Source organism: Passer montanus, unplaced genomic scaffold (genome assembly GCF_014805655.1).
Source record: "Passer montanus isolate IOZ18808 unplaced genomic scaffold, ASM1480565v1 scaffold139, whole genome shotgun sequence".
Lineage (NCBI taxonomy): Eukaryota > Metazoa > Chordata > Aves > Passeriformes > Passeridae > Passer > Passer montanus.
The window spans coordinates 658,743-684,893 of record NW_024360830.1 but is presented as its reverse complement, the minus strand read 5'-3'; the positions used below and the strand labels follow the sequence as shown (position 1 = coordinate 684,893).

At 52.7% G+C, this 26,151-nt stretch overlaps 1 protein-coding gene across 2 annotated transcripts in view; it reads right to left on the bottom strand.

Annotated features, from left to right (window-relative positions):
- Positions 1 to 26,151, bottom strand: part of CDH22 (cadherin 22) — a 51,474-nt gene that overhangs the window by 11,710 nt on the left and 13,613 nt on the right. For both annotated transcript variants that reach the window (XM_039699808.1, XM_039699806.1), the window contains exons 3-9: positions 25,960 to 26,079; positions 16,760 to 16,927; positions 15,657 to 15,844; positions 14,571 to 14,824; positions 7,451 to 7,587; positions 460 to 581; positions 70 to 187 (exon numbers count right to left, since the gene is read on the bottom strand). In XM_039699808.1, coding sequence (XP_039555742.1) covers positions 70 to 187; positions 460 to 581; positions 7,451 to 7,587; positions 14,571 to 14,824; positions 15,657 to 15,844; positions 16,760 to 16,927; positions 25,960 to 26,079 — 1,107 coding nt within the window. The remainder of the gene's footprint in view (positions 1 to 69; positions 188 to 459; positions 582 to 7,450; positions 7,588 to 14,570; positions 14,825 to 15,656; positions 15,845 to 16,759; positions 16,928 to 25,959; positions 26,080 to 26,151) is intronic.

Sequence of the window (26,151 nt, the reverse complement as noted above, 5' to 3'; positions counted from 1 at the left end):
TTCCCTGTCCATGGCCAGAGGTGCTGCTCAGCCTGAAGGATGCTGGGCCAAGGGTACAGCAGGACTCACCCTGGATATCCAGCAAAGAGAAATGGTGGTTGTTGGTGGCTTCAGGTGCCAGAGTGAAGTAGAAACGGTGGCCGCTCTGAGGCTCGTCCCGGTCCACAACGCTGATTGTCTGGATCAGCTGTGGGGAGAAGACAGAGGTGAGCACCAGAGCTGCTCCCACAGCCTCTCCCAGGGTCCCACGTGCAGGGTTCAGCCAGCAGCATCGCTGGCTGCAGCCAGAGAGGGATGAGCCTTTAGCCCTGCAGACAGGCTCAGTGGGACAGCAGAGTGACTCCCACTGTGACAGAGGCTGCACAGGAAAACTCTCGGGCAGAAGGGCAGATGGGCAAGCTGGCACTAGTCCAGAGTGCTGTCTGCAGCCCAAGACCAGGGCTGGGGGTCTCTCACTACCTGGCCTGGCTTGGCATCCTCACACACAGCGGCTTCATAGGGGGTGGCAAGCTCAGGTGGATTGTCATTGACGTCCAGGATTCGGATACGGAGAGAGGCCCTCGACACCTGGGAGTGGTTATCTGAAACAGAAAGAGAAGCAGGGCTTCAGGACAAAGGGACAGCTGCTGCTATCAGGGAGCAAACCTCCTCATCCCCATCTGTCCAGTGGCCATCGTGGCTGCTGCCAGCACTGCACCTCTGCCTGCCTGTGGCACAGACTGTCTGCAGTACAGCAGCACCTGGAGAGCATGCTTCAGCCCCACTGCACCCTACAAAGAAGCCCAACCACTGGGCTGTGTGCAAGGACTCCTGAAACACCACCTGATCCATCCCTGGAAAACTGGAGCAGCCCAAAACTAGTCACAGCCATAAGGGTCAGGATCTGTGCTCCAGCAAAACAGCACCAAGATGGGACAGAAAACTGGGATGTGAGATCCCCCTCTGTCCTGGATCCTGATCCATAGGCACTCCAGACTGGCAGCAACATCCCAGGGCCAAGCAAATGGAGCTGGGATGTGAAACAGCTGCATCAGCTAAGGGCACAGGTTGGTGGTGAGATCTGTCTGTCCACCCCTGCTGTGCCCAGGTGACCCAGGGTCAGATATGCCCCACTGGGGCACGAGGCTCTTGCCCAGGGACTCAGGCCTCTTGTTCTGACACTGGGCTTTTATTGCCACTGCAGCCTGAACTTAACACAGCACTGTCCACCAGCTGGCATGAGGGGGGCACACAGTAAGACAGAGGGCAGCCCTCTCACCCTGGCACCCACCAGCCCAGCCTCACACAGGCAGTGGTTGTGGGGACCCCCCTCCCTTGGGGTTCACTCTGCCCGTGGGATGGGGCAGCATTTACACCTCCACTGACTGCGGCGTCACTGAGCTGCACACACACTGCTGAGGGACACCGAGCCCGAGCCACAGGATTATAAATCACTCTGGAGGGCCTGATGTTTGCTGAAGCACCTCATATATCTCCAGAAATGAGAACTCCCTCTTACTCCATCTCCTTTGTTTTACCCAGAGGCTGCACCTGTGACAGAACTAATGCTTCTCTCCACACTCAGGCAGGAGTTCTGCTGCCTGCTTGTCTATAACATTAATAGTGGCCCCAACTGATCAGGTGGGGGGAGGACCCAGGGGAGAGGAGATTTAGCGCTGCTCCATAATTAGCCAGGAATGTAAGCCCCCTCCCCAGAGCTGCCTTCACCCGGTTCTCACGTTATCACTCCCTCTCACCCAGACCAGCTGCTCTGGTGATTAGATAGTTGTTTTTGGGGGAGGGAGGCTGAAGTCGTGACTAAAAGCCTAGAACTATGTGTTATTTTAAAAGGCATATTGGTGCAGTGAAATTGCTTGCAGGAAGAGAGAAAGGGGGAGGCAGTGGGGTGAGAAGGGAGCCTGGGGAGGCGGCGGGGTGTGTGCTTGATGCCCACAAATGAGCAGGAAGAAAAAGGGTTCAGTTCCTGCAAGAAGGAGGATGACAGCGTTTCATCACCCCCTCCTCAACCCACAAGGAAGATGGATAACCATCCCTGCTGCTCAGCTCTGGAGCAGGCTGAGATTGCTGAGAGAAAGACAAGGAAAGGAGGAGAGGAGAGGGAGAGGGAGAGGAGAGGCTGAAAGGAGGAAGAATCCAGGACCACAGCTCTTCCTCTTCCCAACTGTAACCCAGAGGAGGAGCTGCTCCCTTGGTGCCCCACAGTGTGGGAGCCAGCTGAGAGAAGGAGCCCATCCCAGCACTGCCAAACCCAGGACCTGCAGGGATGGTGCGTGTCAGCTCTGGACATCCAGGTGATCCTGAGCAAAGCAGCTTCTCTTCGAGACCACCTCCCCCAGCCCCTGAGGAGGGATGTGATCAGCGTGTTCAGAGCCAGGCAGAAGCACAGGGCTGTGCTTGGCCCCAGCTGTCAGCAGCAGTGTCACATCCCTGCCTCAGCACAGAGCTGGGACCTGCACCGACCCCTCCCCACCAGGGCTCACCTCCCGCTTCCCTGGGCACAGCTCTGAGACAGTGACCTTTCTAAATGCACCCTGTCATACAAAAACTCTCCTTCTGCCCTTCCAAAACTGCTGAAGCCTGAGGCTCGTGCTCACTCCTGGCTCAGTGACGGGGTCAAAATTTGACGTGTCCAGGAACATCGAGGTTAGAAAGGCAACTGCTGCACTCTTGTCCACCTTTCCAGTGAGGCACACATCAGCTTCTTTTTATTTTGGCTGCACAATGTACATTTGAAGGTTTCTCAATGCTTTATCAACTTCCCTCATCCTTTGAGCCAGTACCTGGATTTACAGGTGGAAAAAATGAAAAATGGTCGGATGTATTTGAAAGAAGTTATCTTCAAAACATCTGAAATATGTTTTTTGTAACAGTGGCATAAACTGGTATTATGATGGTCAGAAGTGTGATTGAGATTGTTGGAGCACACCTGTGATGAAAGGCACAAAGCACTCAACTAACACAGGATTCACATCAGCCAGGTCAGAAGCTCTGGCAGTGCTGTGTGCACGCACCCAAAATGCCCCAGCACAGGAGCAAAGGCTCAGCAGGCAGGTCCCAGCGCCAGAGAGAGAAGCAGAGAGGGTGGGTGAGGCTGAGGTGAGGAGCACCTGGCCCGTGACTGAGGCCAGGGCAGCACGTGCTGGCTGAGGGCAACCGGAAGGGAAAAGAACCATCTTCCACTGCAGCGTCTCTCCTCGGTATTCCAGCTCAGCTGACTGACATGCAAATTAGTTTAATTATTTCTTCTTCTAAAATAAATTATATTTTGCAGTGGCTGCAATATGTTGTGTCAGGCAAAATTACATTCAATATTTTTAAACTAATTGATGTCAGCCTTGAGAAAACCTGATTGACAGCAGCGAGAAAACTAGGCTGCTACCTAAACGCTTCCCTAAATTAAAATTAAACATGCCGTTTTTCTGCATTTCCTTCAGGAGTTGGAATGCTATTAATCTGAAAAGACTGAGGAAAGAGACATGGAAAATACACAGAACAAGAGGGAGATGCTGGAAGCACAGCCGTGCAGTACGGGAGCTCCAGGCTGGTGACTGGCAGCTGCCTTTGCCAGCATGGGAGGAATTATTTCAGAGCCACTGGAGCTGCTGTGCTGTGGGACAGAGCTCTGCCCAGTGCTTCCACCCTGCTGCATCTGTGCCTGCCTCAACACAGCCACCAGCATGGCTCAGGGAGAGCCAGCCAGACACCCCTGCCAGGGTGCCATGTAGCAGAACAGGCAGCACTGGGACAGGACTGGCAGGGAGGGGACAGGCAGTGCCAGGATTCTGGAGCATGAGATGGTCACAGTCCTGCTGCACAGCAACCCTCAGGCCAAGAGTTAAGTGCTTCAGGGGAATCTTCATGCACATCCCAGAGCATTTCCTTATTTAATTAATCATGTAAGTAAGTAATCTCAACAGGACAATATTCTCCTCTTAAATATTCAGATGCAAAACACCAACTTGGCCTCTCCCTGAGCTGCAGACAGCTGAGTGCTCACAGGACTGACACTGAGCAGCTCTGGGCAACTGCTCAGCAATGCTGTAGCCCTGCAGCAGCTCCCAGGGATGGGAAGGGATTGACAGTGTTTGGTCACCCCTGTTGTGGCAGGAAAGGAGGGGACTTGTGGCTTCTGCTGTGCCAGGATCCAGCCATTACTCCTCCAGACCTTCACACAATCTCACAATAAAACACTTTGCATTTTTCCACCCCAAGATTTCCTGTGGAGCCAAATCCAGCAAATGCCATTTTCCCTCCTCCCCACACACACCCCAAAGTGCTCAGCAGCTTCTCTGGGTCTGAGGAGAGCCCAGGGGAGCGTGGGCTGCCACATGCAGCTGCAGCACCTGCAGCAGACCAGCTCAGGGACACTGCTGGGCACAGCATCCAATCTGCTCTGCTGTGTGGAGACCAAATTGATACAATACTGAATTCAAATTTTTTACATTAGTAAGGAAGTCAGAAGAGGCAGGAGTGGAATTTATTCCTCACCATCTCAGCAAATTGGAAGAAGAAAATGCAGACCAGAAGAGTGGGATGTGCCACTCTGCTCTCTAGCCCTGATGCCACGGCTCTGGGCACAGGGTGGGTTTGCAGCTCTTGTGCAGCTCCTGCCTGCAAACCAGAGTGCTGATGCCAAGGACAGAGCAGGGGCATGCCAGGGGTATGACTTGTCTGACAGGTGGCTGTATCAGAGGCTGCAGCTGAAAGCGTGGCTCCCAGCTGAGGCAAAGCAAAGTGGAAGCAGCAGTTAAGCCAAGTAACATAAATGGCTCTCACCTCTCCTGAGTCCTACCCAAACTCAGCAGCATGAGAGTCATTAAATTGCATCCAAACACAATGCTCTGATTAAAGCCAGTCTCCAGCAGGAAGATTTATCATCTCAATTACCAGCAGTGGACACAGCAGTCAAGGCCTCATCATTTTACATGAGCAAAGAGGAAAACAGGAAGAGAATCACTAATATTAGCCCAAGGAAGGTAAACAGCTTGCGAGGGAGATGAAGATTTATCTGTGGAAACGCTTGGCCTGGTCCCAGGCCAGATTAGCTGAACAGCCCCCGTGGCTCCTGCCACGCTGCAGGCCAAACTCTGCTGGTCCCTGGCTGGCCCGGGCAGCTCCTGCTGGGGTGCCTGCCTGGGGCACAGCTGCCCTTGCTCCTCACAGCCCCTCATGGGCACAGCTGGGCACCTCCTGCAGCTTTTCTTACTGCTCTCAGGGGCAAATACCCTCTGCTATCCACAGGTGGGAAATAACCTGGACACGGTCTCTGCTGCAGACAGGGCTCTCCAGGGAGGGGGCACAGCTCTGTTTGGAGCTGCTGAGCCCCACAGTGTTGCCAGTGGCACATGTGTTGCCAGTGGGGCTGGCCAGTGGCACAGCCAGTGGGGCTGGCTGTCCTTCAGCCTGCAGTGGTCAAACCCTGCCCAGGACAGCCCTGACAGCAGACCAGGAGGGCAGCTCAAGGAGGCCACAGGGATGAAATATCTTGTTGCAATGCACTCCAGGCCTTGTGAGTGGTGCCATGGGAATCAAGTGGGTCCTGGCACCATGGGAATCAAGTGGGTACAGTTTCCCACCAGCCCCAGTGAGCAGAGGCACCAGACACAGTCCTGGGCAGCAGGACTCCCACTGGGTTTGTTCCATTCCTCCTGCCAAGTTTACATCTCACTGAGGAAAGAGAATATATGACCACTTGCCTCTGATGCAGCTGGTGACGCCTGGCCCTGTGGCATCCAGCTCTGTGAGCACCACAGAGCCCTGCCAGCACCCAGACACCTCTGTGCCAGGAACTGCAGGGCTGGACGTGCAGCTGCCAGCCCCCAGCTGCCCTGCATTCCCCACTCCATGGCTGAGCCCCCTGTGCCAGGCACAGCCTGCCAGCTGCTGCACAGCCCTGCTCCCAACCCCTCCATCACTCACAAGGCTGCACCTTTACAACTGCCCTTTCCGCCAGAGGATTCAGACATAAATTGTACTTTAAATTCAATATCAGTCATTAATATTTCATGATTACAAAACGTTAAGGATAATGTCACTGGGAAGAATGTCTGGGCAGCTAAAATGGATGAGTCAGAGCTCACCATGGGAGAAGTCAGAGCACTGAAGAGTCTCCCTGGCTTTTGAAGCAATGCAGCCTGACAGGCTTCCCTGCCAGAGGGGAGCTGCAGCATTTACTGACTTGTTCTGAAATCCTAGCCACAGCGTGTAAATATTGTCCTTCTGATTCTTGTCACCTCACGTTTCCTCTGGATGCTGAGCTGTGCTGCAGTGCTGCCATCCCCTCCTCCCTGCAGAGCCTCCCCTTGGAGCCCCCAGAGCAGGTCACAGCTGGGCAATGGACTGCCACCCTGGGATGTGACCAGGCAGGGCTCACAACAGTGCCACAGCCAGAGAGTGCAGGGGTCACTCCCGTCACCCAGCACAGAGCTCTGGCACAGAGAGGGACTGGGATGCACCTCGGAGCCACAGATATCCCTTCTGGGCACTGGGGGCTGGCCAGGGTCACTGACCCTTCCTCTCCAGGGCTACAGGGCCTGTGATCTGACCTCTAGGACCCAAGTCAGGCCTTGCCATGGCTCCTTGAACATGAACAGCAGTATCAACACTGAAGAATGAGCAAAGGAACACTCAGAACAAAGCCTGGAGAAGGCTCCTGCCCACAGACAGACAGGTCTGGGCACATGGCAGCAGGGGTAAGGAGGTGCTCTGCAGCCACAGCAGCTCCCTGGTACCCACTGCAGGGCAGAGGGAGAGCAGCAGGGCCCAGGCTACCCTGGTGAGTTGCACATCCAAAATATGGAAAACTTTGAAGAATATGTCAATGCCTTTCTGTTTCCCAGCATGCTGACTGGGACATTCTGCTCCCACAGTCCCTTCCCACTGCTGCAGCCCCAGGAACTCCCATCCATTCCTTCTGTGCCCATCCTGCACCACCCCAAGCACACAGGAGGCATCCAGAGCTACACACCCAGGTGCAGGTACAGTCTGTGAGTCCCAAACACTGAGAGCTCTGGCAGAAGCAAGTGCTGCCAGTCCTGCAGTGCCACAGGGCTCCAGCTGAGGGGACATCCAAGCATGGCACAGGACTGATCAGGGGGGAGGCAGGTGATGTGAGCACAGCCCCCCGGGAGCCCCAGTGCTGCTCAGCAGGTGTGAGTGCAGGCAGCAAGCTGTGCAGGGATGACTGGCAGAGATGGCGCAGAGATAACACAAATTTGATTAGTGTTCATCAAATATACTATTCGACCATGCTCCCTTATTAATGCTCGACTCAGGAAGAGTATTTTTAGGTTGTCTAGGGAGATGTCAGACTCAGTGCTGCTGCATTTATTTTTCTTTTTTATTTCAGTGTTGATTAACACTCGCGTCTTGGCCACCCCTGCAATGACAGCACCCATATTCCTCCTCCTGCCCCACAGACTCTGCTCCACACAGCATTCCTCCACCTCACCTGCTTCCATGGCCAGGACAGTGATGTTGTGCCACCCTGCTGTCTCCCTGTCCAGGACCTTTCCTGTCACAATAGCTCCTGTTTTGGCATCGATGTCAAAGATCCTCTCGGTGTCCGTGCTGCGGTCGATGGCGTACCTGTGACCAGGCAAAAGGGGAAACCATCAGCAGCTGGAGGTGCCCACCCTTACCACCAGCCCCAGGGGTACTGGAATCCACCACCACAGGCCCTGGGTCACTGCTCTCCTCATCCTGTGTTGCAGCATGGTACACAAAGGCCACGTTTCTACCGGGCTGCAAGCCCAGAGCCTTCAAATAAAATTAAAGTGTGGCTTTTGGTGCATAAAGTGGAACTGTGCACAGACTTTGGACAAGGGGAAAAACCTGCTCTGATGGGAACCTTATGCTTTGGATAGACAGAGCAATACAAAAATTGAGGGCTGTAACTTCACCTGTGACTCTGGGAAGTTTCAGCAGTGTAGATTCAGGAAAAGCATGAATCAAACTGAAGGTGGGCACCCCTGCTCGAGGAGCCCATCTCACCTACCACCCTCTGCTGCTCCTGCCACTGCATCCACCCACGTGACACACCCAGAGGGCATGAGACAGCAGGCTGTAAGCCACATCTGCAGACACCTCAACTGCAGCTACAGCTGGCACAAAGCACAGGGTCTGGACTGGCCATGTGCAACTGGTGCAGCAATCCTGGCAGCAGGGCAGTGGGCAGCAGCCAGCATCCCCCCAACGACACAGCACATGATGCCAGCAGCCCCAAGATTTGCCCTGTTTCAGGCTTCCTGTCCCACAAGGAACAGGCTGATGAGCTCCTCCAGCTCTGGCTGTGTCCAGCTGCTCAGCAGAGACTCTTCACAGGCAGCTCTCACCCTGCTCATTCTGCTGCTTCAGTGCTGCCCCAGACAGCCCCTCCTGAGGGTGGAACACATGCACTCCCTGGGCCACCAGAGAGCACCATTCCCACTTCTCCCTAAGGACAACAGCTCATGAGGAGTCAGACACCAGGTTTGGCCCTGAGCCTTCACCAGGACACCCCAAATCCACGCATGTCCCAGTGGTCTGTCCTGCATTTCCAACCATTACACATGGAATGGAGCAAGCCAACATAAATCAGGGCACAATGAGGTGTGAGCTCCTGAAGGAAAGGGTTGGAAGGGAAGTCTGATCCAGATGAGGCTGTTGAGCACAGCCATAGCACAAATAACACAAACCACCACTGCAATCAGAATTAGAAATCCAGAAGGCCTGCAAATCACAAACAATACAGCATAATGTTATTGTGTACAGCATCTTTCACACACACTGAATCCCAGAGTGCTTCACAGAATTAAATAATACAAGACAGCAAAGAGTACAAAGGATAAATTACAAAATGCAGGGCTGTGAATAAATTAAAGCCTTCAGTCACATGTCCAACCACAGAAGGAAGATAAATGTAGGGACAAAGCAAACTGGAAGGCTGGTGAGGTAGGACTGAGAGGCCACACTGGACAGGAGCAGAGCAGGGCAGGCTCCAGGCTAGCAGCAGGCTCAGGACAGGGGAAGTGCCCCATGTGCTGCAGAGCAGTTTTCCAGCTGTGGGTCCACCACCCACATGGCTCACAGCCAAGAACATCAGCTCACCTTCTTCACGACCAGAGATGGCCCCGTGATGTTCTGCCCCATGCCCTGGGATGGGACCAGCTGCAGATGGGAGTGCCTCTGGCAGAGCCCCTGCCCATCCAAACAGCTCCAGCTCTGATGGAGGCACACAAAAAGGCATTCCTACAGTCTAACCTGTTATACAGTACCAGATTACATTTCCTAGCTCTCTCCCATTCAGACAGATGGGGAGATGAGAGAGTAAATACAACAGCACTTGCTTGTAGCCAAATAAAAACATCCAAAAGTCACTATCTAAATTCACTTGCACCCAGCCACCATCTAGTACTTATGCAGCTGAATTCTTCCTACCCCCTTGCATCTAGAGGTGATGGACATCTCTCAGTACAAGCTCATATATCTCAAAACCAGCTACTAGGAACTGCCTGCATTTTCTGCCCCAACTCCCAGCTGGCAGCAGAGCTTTTACAGGCACACAGCCAACTCCAAAAGGGACTGTGACATTGTGCTGGCATGTACTGCAGCCTCTCATCCACTCTCTGTTCACTCACTGCAAAGGAAAAGGAGAGGTATGGCCTCTCTGAATTGTACAAATCAGTCCCCTGTTCTCCTGGAAAGAGGACCAGAAACTGGGATGACAACACCTAATACCTTTCCAATAGCATAACTAATTCTACATCACTGCTTCCATTGTTCTCCCACACCCCCTGACCTCCAACATGTCCTGCCTTCCACTCCACTTTTTCATGCTGTTAAGTTCAAGATGGTACTTCACCCTCCCCATGGCTTCCCTGCCTCTCAGAGAAGCACATGCCTGTTTTGATCACACTTCTGTCATAAACAGAGACATCTGCAAAAAAAAAAATAAAAAAAAAATCCACACAGAAAAACCCAGTTAGTGATGGGAGCCACCCCCAAGCCTGGACACATCTGACAGGGCTGCCTGACCAGCCAGAGGGCAGGAGGATGGCAGGGAGCGTTCAGGGTAATGCCACTGGGATTCTGTTCTTATGCTTCTCATAGCTTTGCTGCTGAGGCTGTCTTCTGTCCCTTCTGAATAGTCTGTAAAGGACATGCTGCCTGTACCCCATGGCCAGGCACAAACCAAACCACAACTCTGATCCCTTTGCCACCACTGCTACAGAGAAAAGTCACCTTCTCAGTGTGCCCCAGGGAAGGAGACAGAGCTCAGCACACTGCCTTGGCAGGACTGACTCAGTGCCACTCACTGTGCCCGTGGAGTGGCCAGTCCAGGTGGCTCTGCAGCTCTCTGCAGGTGCCAGAGGCCATGGATGCTCTGGAGTGCTTGGCTGCTGTGGGAGCTGGGGACTGGGAGGGTGGTACAGGGATGTCCATCAAGCCCTGCAAGCCACAGCCATAAGCTGCTCAGAGCTGCAGATCTCACAACAGAGCTCACCTTCCAACAGCTTCCATCTCACCCCATGCTGGAGTGAGCCGTGCTTTGCTGTGCTCACTCACATCACTTTGTGCAATACAGCCTCCACCACCAGCCTCTCCACCTCTCCTCCAGCTTCATATTCACCCATCCCACTGCAGTCAAACAGTGCTTCTCACCTGGGAAGAGGCAGCATTTAATCCCTCCTCCTCCAGGTACTCAGAGACAGGACCTATGCTCATCTCTCCTGCAGCTGCCTGGTGCTCTAGAACTGCAGTCCCCAGCTCTGATTGGGATGCAGACCTTGTACTCCATTTCCCTCTCTTTCTGCTGGCACTGCCTGTTGGTTTGGATGCTACAAGTGACTGTTTAATTTCAACAGCTTTCTCGGTGCTCATCTTTCCCATGAATGCGTTTCTCAAGCAGTTTGTTTCACTTTTCCCCTGAACACAACAAGAAGCACATTTTATGCCACGTGTTTTGTTAATAGGGAGCTTTTCAAACACTGTATGAAAAGCTTTTTGTTGTGTTTGTTTTTTCCTCCTCTCCCTTTTGTATTGAAGCAGGTTGTAGTTCTTGCTGTGCTGTTGGAGTCTATAAAATGCCCATGTCCAACACGTGTCTCCAGATTTTGTGAATGCCAGACAAGAATATCTCTGAGAACCTTAAATCCCAAGCAACATCTTCCCAGTGCTGATAAAGCCTGGAATGCACACAATCAGAGCACAGGCTCCCACTGCAGAGAGAGAAACAAAAGGCTCCATACAAACAGCCTCACACACACAGACAGTCTATCACTGTATTACTTCATACAATGGCTCAGCTGAGAAAAACTGCACTACTCCCAGAAAACACACAGCTAAAGCCAAAAAGGCAACTGGAAACGATTTTTTTTTTTCTGAAAAGAAACAGTTCCAGCCTTTGATAGGCAAAAAACCCCCTCAAGGATGGACTAAAATAAAAAGAACCGGACCTTTAGGAGGGCATTGCCCACACTGGTACCACAGAAGGTTTTGTGCCCCACAGAGGGTTCATACAGCTGCTTGGCCATGCTGAGCTCAGCACGGCTCCCTGCTCGTGCACTGGTGTCACTGGGAGGGTGTCCTTCTCTCAGAGATGGGCTGATCTCCAGGTGCCTCCTCACACCCAAGGCAAGCAGCTGCCAGGGGCTCTGCAGGCAGAGCGCAGCTGGGGTGAGGCAGTGAGGAGGTGCCTCAGGGACACCCCTTCAATCCTCCATCTTTGAAACAGGTCACTGCGACCCACTCCAGCTTCTGGGAAGGGATTTGGTCTCAAACAAAGTCGCTGCATCCTTGGGACACGTGGATCTCCAGGAGGGCAGGGGAACATCAGGCTGGAATGCACCTCTAGCAGTTGCTTTGGGCAGCGCAGCAGGAGTCGCACAGCCTTGTTCCTGCTGGCCTGGGGCTGAAAACAAAAAGCCAAGGGCACCTCCCTTCCCGTTTGGCTAAAAATACCTCCTAAACCTCGTTACTGGCAGCCTGGTGTCAGCAGGACCTGGAAACCCTGACAGAGCTGATTTCTGCTCTGCTGTCTCTGGCAATCCTTGTTCTTTCCTGCCTCAAGGGGAGAGTGCATCTCGACATGACAGAAGTAGTGGCTGTCCCTTATTCACAGGCAGAACCAACACACCCGAGTCCGGGAGAGCAGCCCCGGCAGCAGCCCAGCTGTGCCTCTGCTCCCACCGCTGGCAGATGAGGAGCTGGAAGTTAAAGGGATCCACTGAACTGCAGCAACTTCAAAGGGCTCATACCAACTTCAAGGCACCCAGGATCAAATGCTGGTCATGCCGTCAGGACCAGATGCTCTCTAATGTATCAGAGGTGAAGTACAAGTGCTGGCTTCTTGTGACTGTACTTCCAAGCAGCACACCTGAAACGAGAAGTGACTTATTGCCTCTCCTGCTGACGGATTAGTGTCACATCCTGGTGCTGCAGGGTGCTGCCATTAATGTCTGTGCACTGCTTTGAAGCTGTTAACAGCTGCCTACGCAGCAAAGTATTTTATTAAATTACCTGGCTAGCCAGAGGACAGGGAAGCAGGAGGGATCCAACTCTACCTTCCTCTTGCATTGGTGCTGCATCAGCACGACCAATATCACCCTGCAGCTGCACTGGGTACATGTTAAATGTCTCTGAAGGCTCACCCTGCTGCACTGCCACTGCTCATGACAGCAGGGACTGCCAGCACCAGAGAGTGAAGGGATGCACCAAGTCCCACAGGGCAGCACGGGGGACACAGGATGAGCTCCCTGCCTGGGGATAGCTGGAGGCAGGACACGTATTTGAATGCATCAACCCTGCCAAGGGAGAACACATGGCAATTCCCAAGCTGCAGCAGATGCCTGGGAGTCCTGTTGGCTGGGTCCTTGTGTCTGAGCACGAGGCATTGCCTTGCCAGCACTGAGCTCACTGTAGGAGAGACTCCCAAAGCGAAGTTTGGGCTCTCACCATCTCGTTCCTGCCCAGTACTTGAATCTGCTTCTCTCTGGTCCAAGTCTCCAGTGCCTTCTGTACAGCATTAAGAGCTTCCCTTCACTGCTTTCTTTTGGTCTGTCTGCAAACAATGCAGCAAGCTCCACAGGGAAGCAGCACAAAGAACAAGAAAAAAACAAGAATAAGAATAGTTCTGTCCCCAAGGTCCCTTTTCTACAATTACAGATCAGAAAATAAAATCCATGTTCTGCAGCACTGCTAGAAACAGTCAAGTGAAAAAGCACATGCACATGTGCACACACACAGGTGTGTGGACACACCACTCTCCTGAAGGGTGTGTGCTGGCAGACACGTGCTCAGGGGCAACAAAAAAAGAAATCAGGCATGAAAGCCTGACTGAAGAGGGACTGGAGAGTCACACGATGAGGTGAGCAGAGGTATGTTGAGAACACATTCAGCACTCAGCAGCCACTAGTGCAAGTGGTGCAGCACTCACATACACAGTTCCTGGCACACCAAGGCTGATTTCATTCACATTCCCCCCAAAGTCAACTTTGAGCATCCAGCTTTGTGACACAGTACTCTCTGCTAGCTGCCAGGCATCTGTAGATGGCAGCTTTCCATGTGTAAATGCATTTCTGAGCTTTCTAATCATCATAGTCTTTGCACGAGGATCAGGAGATCCTCCTCACCCCACCGTGAAACAGAAACCCATGGCTGCACAGCACCGAGCTCAGTGCCCCAAACAGGCACTGGGGGATATCACTGAATGCAACCAAGTGCTGTAACTGAGCCTTCTCTGGCCTGTCCCCTCCACCCCACATCCCCATCCCTGTCCTTCCCAGTCTCTTGCTGGGGGCTGACTCCCTGCAGAGCTCCCAGTCACAGCCAGTGCTGCTCCCTGGAAGTGAGCGGCTCCACGGGCGCCTGCAGCCCCGCCGGCACCTGGCACCAGAACACACATTTCAAGGAAATTTTCCACACGTTGAGGATGTTTTCTGAACACCAGATTTCCAACCCAACTGCTCGTGACTCAGGCCAGTTGGCAGGGCCAGAAGGCTGCTTTGTGCCTTAGGTAATAACAATTTAACAAGGTAACAATCTCTTTAGCCACAAATTAAATGGAAATGGGAAATGTCCTGTGCAGATAAGCTGCTGCCTGGATTATGTCCCCTGCCCAAATATAAACTCCTCTGATCTTTGATCCTATGCACACATGCACGCACACAGAGCCGGGCTGCAGCTCTGCACCTCCCAAGCCTCACCTCATTTATCACCCTTCCCCACTGTCCTCCTGCCACTCCTGCTGTCAGGTACCACTGCAGATACCTCGCTGTCAGCAGCAAGGACACACAGGTATCACCCAGCCACCTTCCCTAGCACTCCCTTGAACTCACAAAGCTGTCACCTGTCAGTGACGTATCTGCCACTTGAGAGACCGCTGTGCCCGCTTGTGCTCAGGCTGCCACTCACCTGCCAGCCTCCTGTCCCACGAGACACACACACACACACTCAGACACACACTTGCCACTTTTACCTTGCACTCTCCCACCCCCTCTGCCCCAGCCACGGCCACAAGCCCTCCCAGGCCACACGTCCCTTGCAGGTGACCCCATGCCCACTGCTGGGCTGATGTGAGGTTGGGGCTTTACCGGACAGGGTGGTTCGCTGTGTCGGGGTCCAGGGCAGTGACCACCCCCACGACAGACCCAACGTGTGCATCCTCCTGGACCTCCATCAGGTTGGAGGGGGGCCGGAACTCGGGGGGCTCATCGACGTCCAGCACTGAGACCCTCACGATGGTCTGGTCCCGGAAGGTGCCCAGGTCCACGAACCGCGGGTCCACGAACTTGTTGAGGGCCTCCACCACGACAGTGTGCACTTTTTTTGACTCGTAGTCAAGAGGCTGGGACAAGGGAAGAGGGTAAGCCACAGGCAGCCCAAGGAACCCCTCTGCCGCCCCTTCCTTCACCAGAGACATCAGGGCAGCACTAGAGCCAGTAAAGCCAGCTGCTCCCAAGCAGGACCTTTGTAGCAGCCTGGGGGATTCTGCTTTGCCCTTCTGCCAGCAGCACCCACACCAAGGGGGCAGGAGGAAGCAGAAGACTCCAGCCTACTCCCCTCAGGGCCCCCAACAGGGTGCCCAAGCTGTGAGCAGCCAGGATTCACTGGGAAGACAGCACAGTGTGTGCTGCACATGAGCGAGTTTTCATCATTAATCACCCTGCTCTTATTTCTACAGGGGAGGCAAGCTGCATACAGTGGCCTTGAAGAACAATCATTCTTCCCTGCCTGCACCAAGTATTTGCTTGATTGTTTTTGCCACCAAAAGCAGATACAGTTAAAGTGCTGCTGGTCAGGTACAGGAATTAGGTGGGCATTTTTCTCCTCTAACAGGTGCTATCAATAACAGCTGTAAGCATTCCTCTCTATGCACGGTGTTTCCTCTGCACAGCTCACTGCTTCACTGCCACCCCCAAGCCACCCTAGGGGACTCCAGTAGGCACTATATGCTGCTTCTTTTCAGCATTTCCTCCCAGACACAGCCCTGTGTTTTGCCATGAAGCCAGAGCAGAGGTCTCATCTATGCTGGCACATCAGCAGGCACAAAAATGCAACTGTAACTGCTAGCGCAGCACTCAGAGCATTTTCTTCAACTCAGATTCAACAGCCGCAGTCCCCAAAGGAAAGGGTCCTCCTAGGGAGCTGTGTCCTCCCTAGTCAATCAACACTCTCACCTTCTGTACTGTGATGACAGCCTCTTGGGTGTTGCTGTCCGTGGTGACTTTGAACATCTCCACCCCTTCCTCATCCTTCACTTGATATGTCATGTCCGTGTTCTCCCCGACGTCAGAGTCCTCTGCCTTCACCCTCCCGATGGCAGTGCCCACGGGGGCCGTTTCAACAATGCTGAACTGATACATCTCTGGAGGAGGAATGGGCACCAAGGTCACTGCTTCTGCCTTTGAACAGCCCCCACCCTTCACACACTTCCCTGGGGCACCTTTGGGCTCTGAGGGTTGCTCAAACCCCACCGTGTCTACAGTCTAGAATGCCCCAACAGGAGAAATAAATACACCAGCCAAAAACAAGGGCTGAGGGAAGATAATTGGGAAGCATTGACATTCCAGGTGCTGTGTGAAGTAAGGGCTGATTTCTCTGCGTGGACACTGCCCTGCAATCAGCACTCTCAGATTTCTTGCAAAGATTCTTTGGCAATTTCTGATTTCTAGGAGATGCAGCCCAAGAGCTGAGCCTCCCCCAGCTGCAGCCCCTGCCCTGTCCTGCCTTGAGCTGCCAGACCACAGCTAGAGAGCAGAGCCCTCACAGTAGGATCACCCTGCACCTTGTCTGGGGAGGGTCCCAGATCAGACACCAGCACCAGCCACGGGCCATTAGCAGCAAGCTGGAAAGCAGAGCTGTGCTGTGACAAGGCTGCTGCCCCTGAGCAGTGCCACTGTCCTCACACTGGGGCAAGGGTGTGACAAGCAGCCAGGAGGGACCAGGCCAGCAGCCAAGTTCCTGCCCCAGCTCCCAGGGGACAGCAGCATGGTGGACCTTGCTGGCTTCCAGGGCTCAGGAAAGGGCTGGCCCTGCTCTCCTACCACACAAGCCATGCTTGCTTCCAGGCCCTGCATGGAGCAGGGATCTGGCACTCACTGTGCTGCCAGGCAGGAACACATTCAGACCCAGGCCAGGAGCTGTGTGTGCCATGGACCTTTGGTATGGTCACCCTGCCAGCAGCTGGGGTGGCCAGGCTGGCTCAGCCTGCAGGTTCCACCCCACCACCCACAGGAACAGGCCATGCCCCAGAGCCCACCCCATGGGCAGCAGGACTCACTCTGAGGGAAGCGTGGCGGGTTGTCGTTGACATCAGTGACCACGATGGTGACCGTGGTGGATCCAGACAGGCCACCCAGCTGTCCTGCCATGTCTGTGGCACGGATCACCACCTCATAGCGGTCCTGCGTCTCGCGGTCCAGGTCTGCCACGGCGGTCCGGATCACACCTGGAAACCAGCAGCACAGCTGAGCACAGGCAGGCCACAGAGCCACAGACAGGCTGCGGCTGGAAGGGGTCACTGGAGATTACTTTGGGCAAGATCCAGACCTAAACAGGATCAGCTGCATCTCCCTCTTCACACGGGGCTGATGCTCCAGTACTGCACCATCCTCACGGCCCTTCCCCAGACTCACTCTGGTAGACCCACAGAATCATGTCTGGTGTCAGGTACAGCACTTGCATCTCACCAGTGCACAGAAGAAGGCACTGTCACCTCCCTCGACTGCTGGGGACACTCTCCCCAGCCACAGCCCTGGTGCTGCTGGCTGCCTGTGCCTCAGGAACACACTGCTGGCCACAAAGAGTGTCTGCTGAACCCTCTGCAAGAGACCGCGTGAGCAAAAGCCAGCTAAGGGGAGAGAAGGGCACTGGGGAGAAGAGCAAGCCCAGGAGGTTGTCAGCCAGCCAGAAACATCCCAAAAATCCTCCCGAAGCCCAGGAATGGCCACAGGCTCAACCTGCTCCCAGCAAGTCTCCTCATGAAGCGTGAAAGAGTCCCAACTGCTGCTTTTCCTGAGGGCTACTTGCAGCTCGCACTGGGTTAAACCCTGGCACAGAGGAGGATTGTGCTTTCCTCCAGGGTGACTGGGAGGCAGGTGAAAGATCTGTGGAGGTCAGAGGGTTGGTGGGGAAGTCACAGGAAGAGAGGACTCATCCTCACCCCCATCCATCCACATGCGGGGGCTGTGCTGGGGCCAGCCTCGAGGTCTGCTCTGTAAAAACCCAGGCTGAGTCACAAAACCCCTCTGGCACACATCTGCAACAGCCCACTTATCCTGATCTGCTGAGCAGGAGCCAGGCTTGCTGCAGCACCCCTGAGAGAACAGGGGTGCCCCTGCCCAGGCTCCATCTACAAGGTGCCATGGCCCAGGCACATCTGGGGGGGACTTGCGTGATTTGGAGAATAGGGGGGTGGGCAGCACATTTCTAAAAGTCTGTCTGCACAAAATCCCTTATTTTCAAGCGTCCTTCTAAGTTAAGGAGACCAGAGATGACAAAACACATGTTCTGTGTCAGAGAATGCACTGGAGCTCAACAAAATGAATGGTATGGTAGTACTTCTTACAAAAGTAACTCTCTTAAAACCAGTGTTTATAGGTCTCCAGTACTCATCTGGGAGTGGGGAAATGACCAGGACTAAAATATAAAGGAATGTAAAACAAGAAACAAAGAGCAGTAAAAGCCTGAAAACTCTGTGCATGGCAGAAATTATCAGTCACCCATGACTGTTTCATTTAAATGGAAACAAAGTAGGGAGAAAATAATTTGAGGATGAAAGAAAGAAAGAAAAGATTCTGGTTTGACATGGCACCAGGGTCAGGAAGGAAGGAGTGCCTACATGGATACAAGGTCATTAGCACCACATTCCATCCCACTGTACCAGCAGCAGCCCATAACAGACAGGAATCAGCTTAAAATCCCCTCCAGCTCAGTTTTTTAACATTCCCACAGATTTAGACATTGGTTTATGTTTTTGTAAATCCTCTCTCTTCCAGCGTTTTCTGTTTAACTATCAGCTTTACCTCCTCCTACTGTGAACTGCAAATTCATCTCTGCTTTGTTTCACCAGTAATCCTGCGTGGTGCTAGGGACAGACTGGAGGAGGCTGCTGGAACAGGTCCCCAGTGAGAGGTCTGACCCAGAGGGAACAGGGAGCTCCCCTCTTGCTGAGCAAACAGAAGAGAATCATCCAGTGGTCTGAGCACCTTGCAATCCATTTGCCGATGTGCAGCACATCAAGCAGTGCTAGAGCATCTCAGGTCCAAGTCACCAAGAGCACAGCAGAGGGGGAGCTGAGTCCAGCAGGCTGCAAGGAGCCAAGGTATGGCTACAGGGACAGACCCCAAGGCTACCAGGTATCTTTACTCCACAGCCAGCAGGTTTCCAGTTTCCCCATTCATGTTTCTGGTGTGGCTCTGTGCACCTCCAGTCAAGGGCTCACACCATGGAGCCACTGGTGCTGTGGGCCAAAGGCAGCCAGAAATGCCACTGAGCTGGGAGGATGAAATTCCTCCCCCTCGCCCTTTGCATGACATTACAGGTGCAGCAGGAGCTGGCAAAACTGTTCAGGAGACATTTATCACTCCTTCCTTTCTGAAACTAGCAATTATTCCAATGATTAGCATTGTTAGGATTTATTATAAAGACATAACCACCATTTCAGATCGTTGCCGTTCTCCAGCTCTTGTGGGTAGGCACAATTATCACCCAGCTTCCCTTGTCCCTCTGTCACTTCAGGTTCTGTTTTACCTGGACTCTCCTGCCTTCAGCCCCATAGATAAGGGAGCAGGTGGTTATTCTGTGATGGGGCCCAGGGTGTGCTCTGACCCCCTCATTCTCAGAGGAAGCCATTCAGGAGAGTCCCAGTCCCCTCACACAGAGAGGCAGAGGGGACGCAGGAAAGGAAGGCAAGGACACCCTCCCAGCAAGGATAGCACCCTCCCAGCAAGGATGGCACCCTCCCAGCTGGGCAGCAGGGCCAGCCCTGCACAGACACCCAGGGCTCAGGGGCCAGGCCCAGCTGCTCGTGCTGACAGGCCTCTCCTGCCACTCCACTGTGAACACAAAACCCTTATTTCTGGGCCAGCACTATCTCATTGAAATTTAAGCAATTCTGTTAATTAACAGGGTCTGAAGCATTTTATAATGAAAATGATTCATGTCAGCACAATAGTGATGAATTGGGATGAGAGGGAAAAAGCTCATGCATTCACCAAGGCTGTAATGACTTAACTGAGCTGCTCGTAATGATATAGCTCATAATACGCCATGCAGGATGGGAGGAAAGTGCTCAGGCACTTCCCAGAACACCTCCAAGGTCACTCGTCCCAAGAGGGAGCAAGTCCAGGCCGTTTGGCACATGCAGAGCAGGGCAAATGTCCCCAGCCAGCTCCTGTTCTTCCAGCAGCACAAGGCAGACAAAATCTCTGCCTGTGGCAAGGGTGGAGGCTGATCAGAAACTCCCTGTCATGGTGTTGTGTGTCCAGTCCATCCTGGAAAGGTGGGGATCTGCTGCAGACAAACTGCCAGACCTCCAGGAGCCCATCAGGATTGTCACTGGGATGTTATTCCCAAATTGCATGGGCCACACCAGGAGTCAGCAGCTCCACCAGCCCAGGAGTCAGGCTGGCTTTGTCTCCTAGGCCCACGTACCACCCACCAGCAGCAAACCCACACGGTCCCATCTTCCAGAGCCAAGACAGTCTCTGCTCCCAAAACCTGACCCCTAGGTTTCTTCTCTGAAAAGAAGCTGCAAGGGATGGAGACAGACCTTCCTCAAGGCTGTACAGGGAGCATAGAAAAGTCATTGCTATCATCTCCCAAGATTCACCTTCTTTCCAGCTGGAAAAACTGACAAACTTGGTCTTTCCCAGACACTGCTAACAAAGCAAGAACAACCTCGAGCTCAGACTTGTCTCCCCCATTCTTGTCACTATCTGTTATAGCTGAATAATGTGGACACATGGTGGCATACCCTCTGGTACAAGGCACATGTGGCTTTCCAGCATGATCCAGATTAATCAGTATAATTACCAGGCAAGGGGACACTTAGAGCATCACATAAATACCACTGAATCTGCTCCAGCAGCAGACTCTCTTCGGGTGACAAAAACAAAGCAGGACAAAGCACTCAGCAGGTAACTGCCTTCCAGGAATCCCATCATGATGGGCTTTGCTCTGCTCTCAGGGAGAGCAAAGCCCATCTACTTCTAGATCAGATATCCACATCCTCAGACTGCCTGGACAAGGCACCTTCCAGCTGAGGGCAGGAGGAGCAACAAGGCAGAAAGTCATGGAGTAACAAACAGGGACCTATCCTAAGGAGGTTCCTGACCCATCACAGCTCAAAGCAGGCAGTCTTCAAAAGCAGATGAGATTACCCTGGGCCACAAAGAATCAAGTTTTTAGTATCACCAGGGTTGGAAGTGCCACCATCATGGTGACAAGCCTTGTCTTACTGCCATTTGGGTCTTTTTAATGTGCATGTCTGAGAAGAATCTGGGTCTATCTCCTCTATCTCTCTCCTATTTAGCTGGATAAAATAGATTAATTTCTGCCAGCAGCCTGGTCAGTTAGATCAAACCCATCTCTGCCTCAGGCCAGGAATGGCAAGGCACCTGCCAAACTGACTGCAGATTCCTCACCTGTGCCCTCACCTGTGCCCTCACCTGCCTGCAGGGACACAGAAATAGCAATATATCTGCCAAGACATGAGTCCTGCTGGAAGCACACATCCTGCAGGAGGTCAGCCCTTGCAGAAGAGGTCTTGGCTCCAAGAAGCAGCACTTCAGTGTCCCTCCAGCCCCCATCCTGTCCTTCAGCTCAGCACAATTTGAGAGGCAGAAGCTAAAGGTGTTCTGAGTGAAGTATGAGGCACAAAGGGTCAGGAGGTTCATGGAGCACCTAACAAGGGCTTGTTCCAGGCTGCAATCAGCCTTGCTCATGCCAGTGCAGAGCCAGCACACTCTCCCTTCCTTTGTCCCTTCTTTTAGCAGCTAAGTCCCTCATCACTTAACATTAATTCCCTCAGCACATTAGTAGATACACTCTAATTTCCTCAAGATGACCAAACATACAATTTGCTTCCAAATCAGCTGAAGTTCCTGTACCAGTCTCAAAAAAGGGCTGTTAATGTTCAATTTTGCTAACAAGAGGAATCCCCTTAAACAGATGTGGCTTCTCTGCAGACTCTTGTGCCTTACACTCAGACTCCCCTGTGCCTGTGGACACCTCTGGTGGATAAGGGACAGGGATTGGGCACAGACCTGCACAACCTCTGGGCACACAGGAACACACACATGTGCTGATACATCTGTGTTTCCAGGTACAGGAACACACATGTACTGATACATCTGTGTTTCCAGGCACCAAGGAGCATTTTTAACAAACTGGCAAGAGCAGCAGAGAAACTTGTTCTGCCTCCCACCACCACATCACACAGATCAACAGCTCATCAGCCCAGCTCAGTGTGCAGCAGGCTCCCAGACACAGATCCTCTCCCAGCCCAGCCTTACTGCCCCAGGACCAGGGCAGGTCTGTCTCCAAACACAGCAAGGCCGGCAGGTAGGGATGACAAATAACCATCAGCACACAAATAACCATCAGCTTCATCCCAGCAGGCCAGCATCTGCATTCTCCCTGGCATCAAAAGCTCCAAGCCCGTATGGCTCAGTCTTTAAATCAGGACACAGGCTCTAGAACTCAGGAGCTGGTTTAAGTCATCACAAATGCCAGACTGCATTTCAAATACCTTCTGAGTTCTGCCTTTTCCCTGCATCCAGCAGAGTGACAGATTTGAAGAACAGCCTCTTCCTTACGGTAAAAAGCCAGGCTCCCATGCACAGCCCCAAACTGACAAGCTGGCTTTTAAGGAAGCAAACATAATGAAACCTATGGTGTTACATGCTGTGGTTGCTCTACAGCACTCAATATCCCCACAAAGGGATGAGCAAAACTGCTGGAAACAGGGGCACCAGGCTGTGGGGTGTTGAGCAGTTTCAGGTTCCCTCCCAAGGAAGGCAGTGTGGAAGGGACCACAGGCAGCAGTGTCTCCAGCCACACTGCCCAGGGGTAAGAAAGGGCACTGCAAAGGACACAGGAACAGACACGAGCAGGCAGGCACAGCTGCCTGCCAAAAGAGAGATTTGCCCCTCTAAAGGTGAATAATCTGCAGCAGTACAGAGAATGCAGGGTGATATAAAGCAGCATGAAAACACAGCCTGTGGATTTAAATGCACAAATTTCTCCTCTTATGTAAATGCACTCAGAGTGCCCACACTCAGGTGCACATCTCCATATTGGAAAAGAATAAGTTTGAAAAATTTTGGTGAGGATGAGATTCCTGGAGCTGGAACAGGAGCTGCCACTAAACCTCCCACCCTGTGTAACTTTGGGAGAGCTGGGCTCGTGGCCCAGCAGCAGTGAGGGGGATTCTGCTGTCAGATTAGTGCTCTCAGCCAGAGCCAACACCCAGCACAGCAGCACAAGAGGCTGTTTCCCGCTGGAAGCAGCAGGGCAGAGCTGTGTGCTGGTTTGCTGTGAGAACACAGCCTCCTCAGCAGATCAGGGCAGCCACAGCACGAGCTCTGCTGCTCACCTGCTGCAGGGAGCAGAGATTGCCTGCACCCTGTCTGAGCGAGGAAGGCAGCACAAAGCTTACAAAGCTTAATGCCTGCAGGCTCTTGCAACAAGCCACGGGGATATTCTTACAGCTGGCAAGAAAACCTTGCCTCAAAAGCTTATGCATATAAAGCTCCCCACTCACACAAAAAAAAAAGCCAGCCTTGACCTCCAGCAAACACAGGTGAAGTTCTTGAACCTGATTTGGTGTACACAACACAAGTTTCAGTCTGTGAAACTAATCTCAAAGCATGAGAGTGGCTGCTGTATATGAAAGAAAGAAAAGCTTGTGCATCAGCTGTGCTTTCTCCTCACCATCATTCAATTCTGGAATCTTCCTACAGCATAAATGCCATCCTGCTGCTCCCACTATTCCAGGAGCCATTTAAATGCTTGTCTCCCTCCAAAAAGACCCGAGATGCTACAGGCACTCAGGGCTTACTGAGTGGCAGGACTTGGCACAGCACAGCAGCCAGACAGTTTGGGTTTGCCTGTGAAAGGTCCATTGAATACAAAATCCCAGCTGAACACTAGAGCTGGAAACATCCAAGAACAGGAGACAAAGTGGGCTACACACGGTCCATGTTCTGTACTTAAGCATAGAAACCACTTTTTTATATGCCCCACCTGTGCTATGAAGGAGGGTGTGAAAAGAGCACAAGACAAGGGGGGGAAGAAAGAACCTGTGCTGGAAGGAGTCAGGGGCTGAGGTGGTGTGCAAGGCAGCACATGCATGCATGCACCTGCAAGAAACAGCAGAGAAGGAGGTCAAAACCAAAAATGGAAATCAAATTGTTCTTCATTATCATATATTATAAGAAATGTAACATGCCAAGTTTTTATGGTTCTTTTTATGGCCATTAATAACAATGGTGGCTCTGAGAGCTACGCTGCTGCTATGGATAATTAAATCTTATGCTCAGGGCAGAAGCTGGGCCACCTCGGGCAATCAGACTTGGATTCTCCTGTGCAGCATAAAGACTTATTCTGACAGAACAAGAGTGGGAGCAGGTTGGGGTGTGCTTGGGTGGATATAATGACACCTTGTGCCCCTACAGCACTGCTGCTCCCACATGGGTCAGTGTTGACAGAGGGCACGGGACAGGCTGCAGCCACAGCTTGAGGGGCTGATGGGCAGAGCTGCAGCCCTGCAGCTCCTGCAGTGCTGGTGAGGCAGCTGCCACAGGCCATTTGCAGCTCAGAGACCCCCAGAGTCAGCCCCAACACCTGTGTTAGCAGCCAGATATCCTGCAAGCAGATGTGCTCAAGAGGGGCTGGAGTCTTCTGCAGACTTGTCAGCAATTTTGCCTTGTGAAACACAAGCAAGTAAAACAGTAAATCAACCCCCCAGTGTATGAAACAGCCAGCTTGAGAATTAAGACACAAAAAGTCAAGGAATCAAGAAGCTTGGATTCCCAGAGTGACATTAATTCTCACCACAGTCCCACAGGGCACATTTTAGTTTATGCCTTAATACAGAGCATTAATGTGGCAGGAAGCTGAGCCTCTGCACGTCCTGGCTTGTGCAGTTTGTCCCCAGTGGTCCCTCTCCATTCCAGCAGCCAGACTTGCACTCACACAAAGCTGTCTCAGATTAACAGGATCTCAATGCACCTGAATTTCCAGTGTTTAGCCTATTGTTCCTACACACACAATATAAAACAAAGCAAATCTGGGAGACAAGACAGCCCAGGTGCAACAGCTCCTGAGCAAGGGGTGGGTACAGTCCCAACCTGCTGCTTGTGCCCTCTCCCCAGTGCACCAGCCTCAGTCCAGACAAAGGCATTTCCCAGCACATGCCACAGTGCTGCTGTCGGGTGTGTGTAGGAGCTCCCAAACACCCAAATCTGAGCATTCCTCCAGCAGCAGCCAGGCTGGTGGCAGAGCCAGGGCTGGGCCAGCCTCCCCATGTGCCCCAGAGCACTGTCAGCAGGTGGAGGGTTTCTTGCAGGTGCAGAGGCTCAGGCACACAGACCTTGTTCACACTCTCCTTACACCAGCATCCCCAAACAAATTCCAGCCTTAGAAAATATCAGATCAGCCTGACAGAGATGTGGTACTTCAGCCCAGGGGCTGATCTCAGTTCATGCCACTGCGGTTCAGCAATAGGGTGGGGAGGACTTTGCTGTCCAGTTTTCCAAGACAAGCTGCAGCTCCTCGGCCTGCTTGTCCTTTGACAAATTTTCGTAACTATGGGCACTTTACTGCATGCTTTGTGCCTTAAATATCCCTTATTAGCATTTGAGTGTCTTCCCTTCTTAGCAAGCTTGTGAGGCTCTCATTAAGGGTAATGAGAGTCAAACTCCTGGGAGGCAAGGAGAATATATACCCCAACATCTCCTGGTTATGGTCTACTCTAACCAGTATGTCACAGCATCATCTGCCAGGGATTTATTGCAGAGGCATTTTACAACAGGCTCTATTATAAGTTATTAAGGAATGGAGCAGCTTCTACTGTTCTTTCATTAAATATTAATAGAACATTTATAAACCTATCCTTTATTTAAAGTGTTACCTTTAATCAAAGCCCTGGTGATAATGATGCAGCCTTTGGTAAGGCCCCTTTGGTAGTATTTAAACCTTCTCCACTGAAGTTTTATGTGCCTGTGGGGGCATTCCAGCTCCAGGCAGAGAGGAGCTGTGGCCAGTGCAGGTGCAGACCAGGCACTGTGGGCAGGCAGCTGCAGATCCTGCCTGCTGCAGGCAGGGCATGGGGCTGGGCAGCAGCCTGAGCAGGGCAGCTGAGCCTCCCCTCCAACACCCCTGCCAGCAGTATCCAGCACCAATGGCCAGCAGGGAGGCACAGATCTGCTGTTGCAGTCATGGCCAGGACCCCCAGCCCAGCTGGGTGCTGCTCACCTGTTTTGCTGTCCACAGTGAAGTGCTGCTCCCCCTCCAGCACGCTGTAGACCACCCGGGCGCTGCTCCCATAGGTGGGGTCGTCGGCATCAGAGGCCATCACCTGCATCACAGAGGTGCCTGCAGCAGGGACAAGGAGGAAAACAAAGTCAGGCAGGAGTTTAGAAGAGCGGCACAGACCTCAGAGCAGGG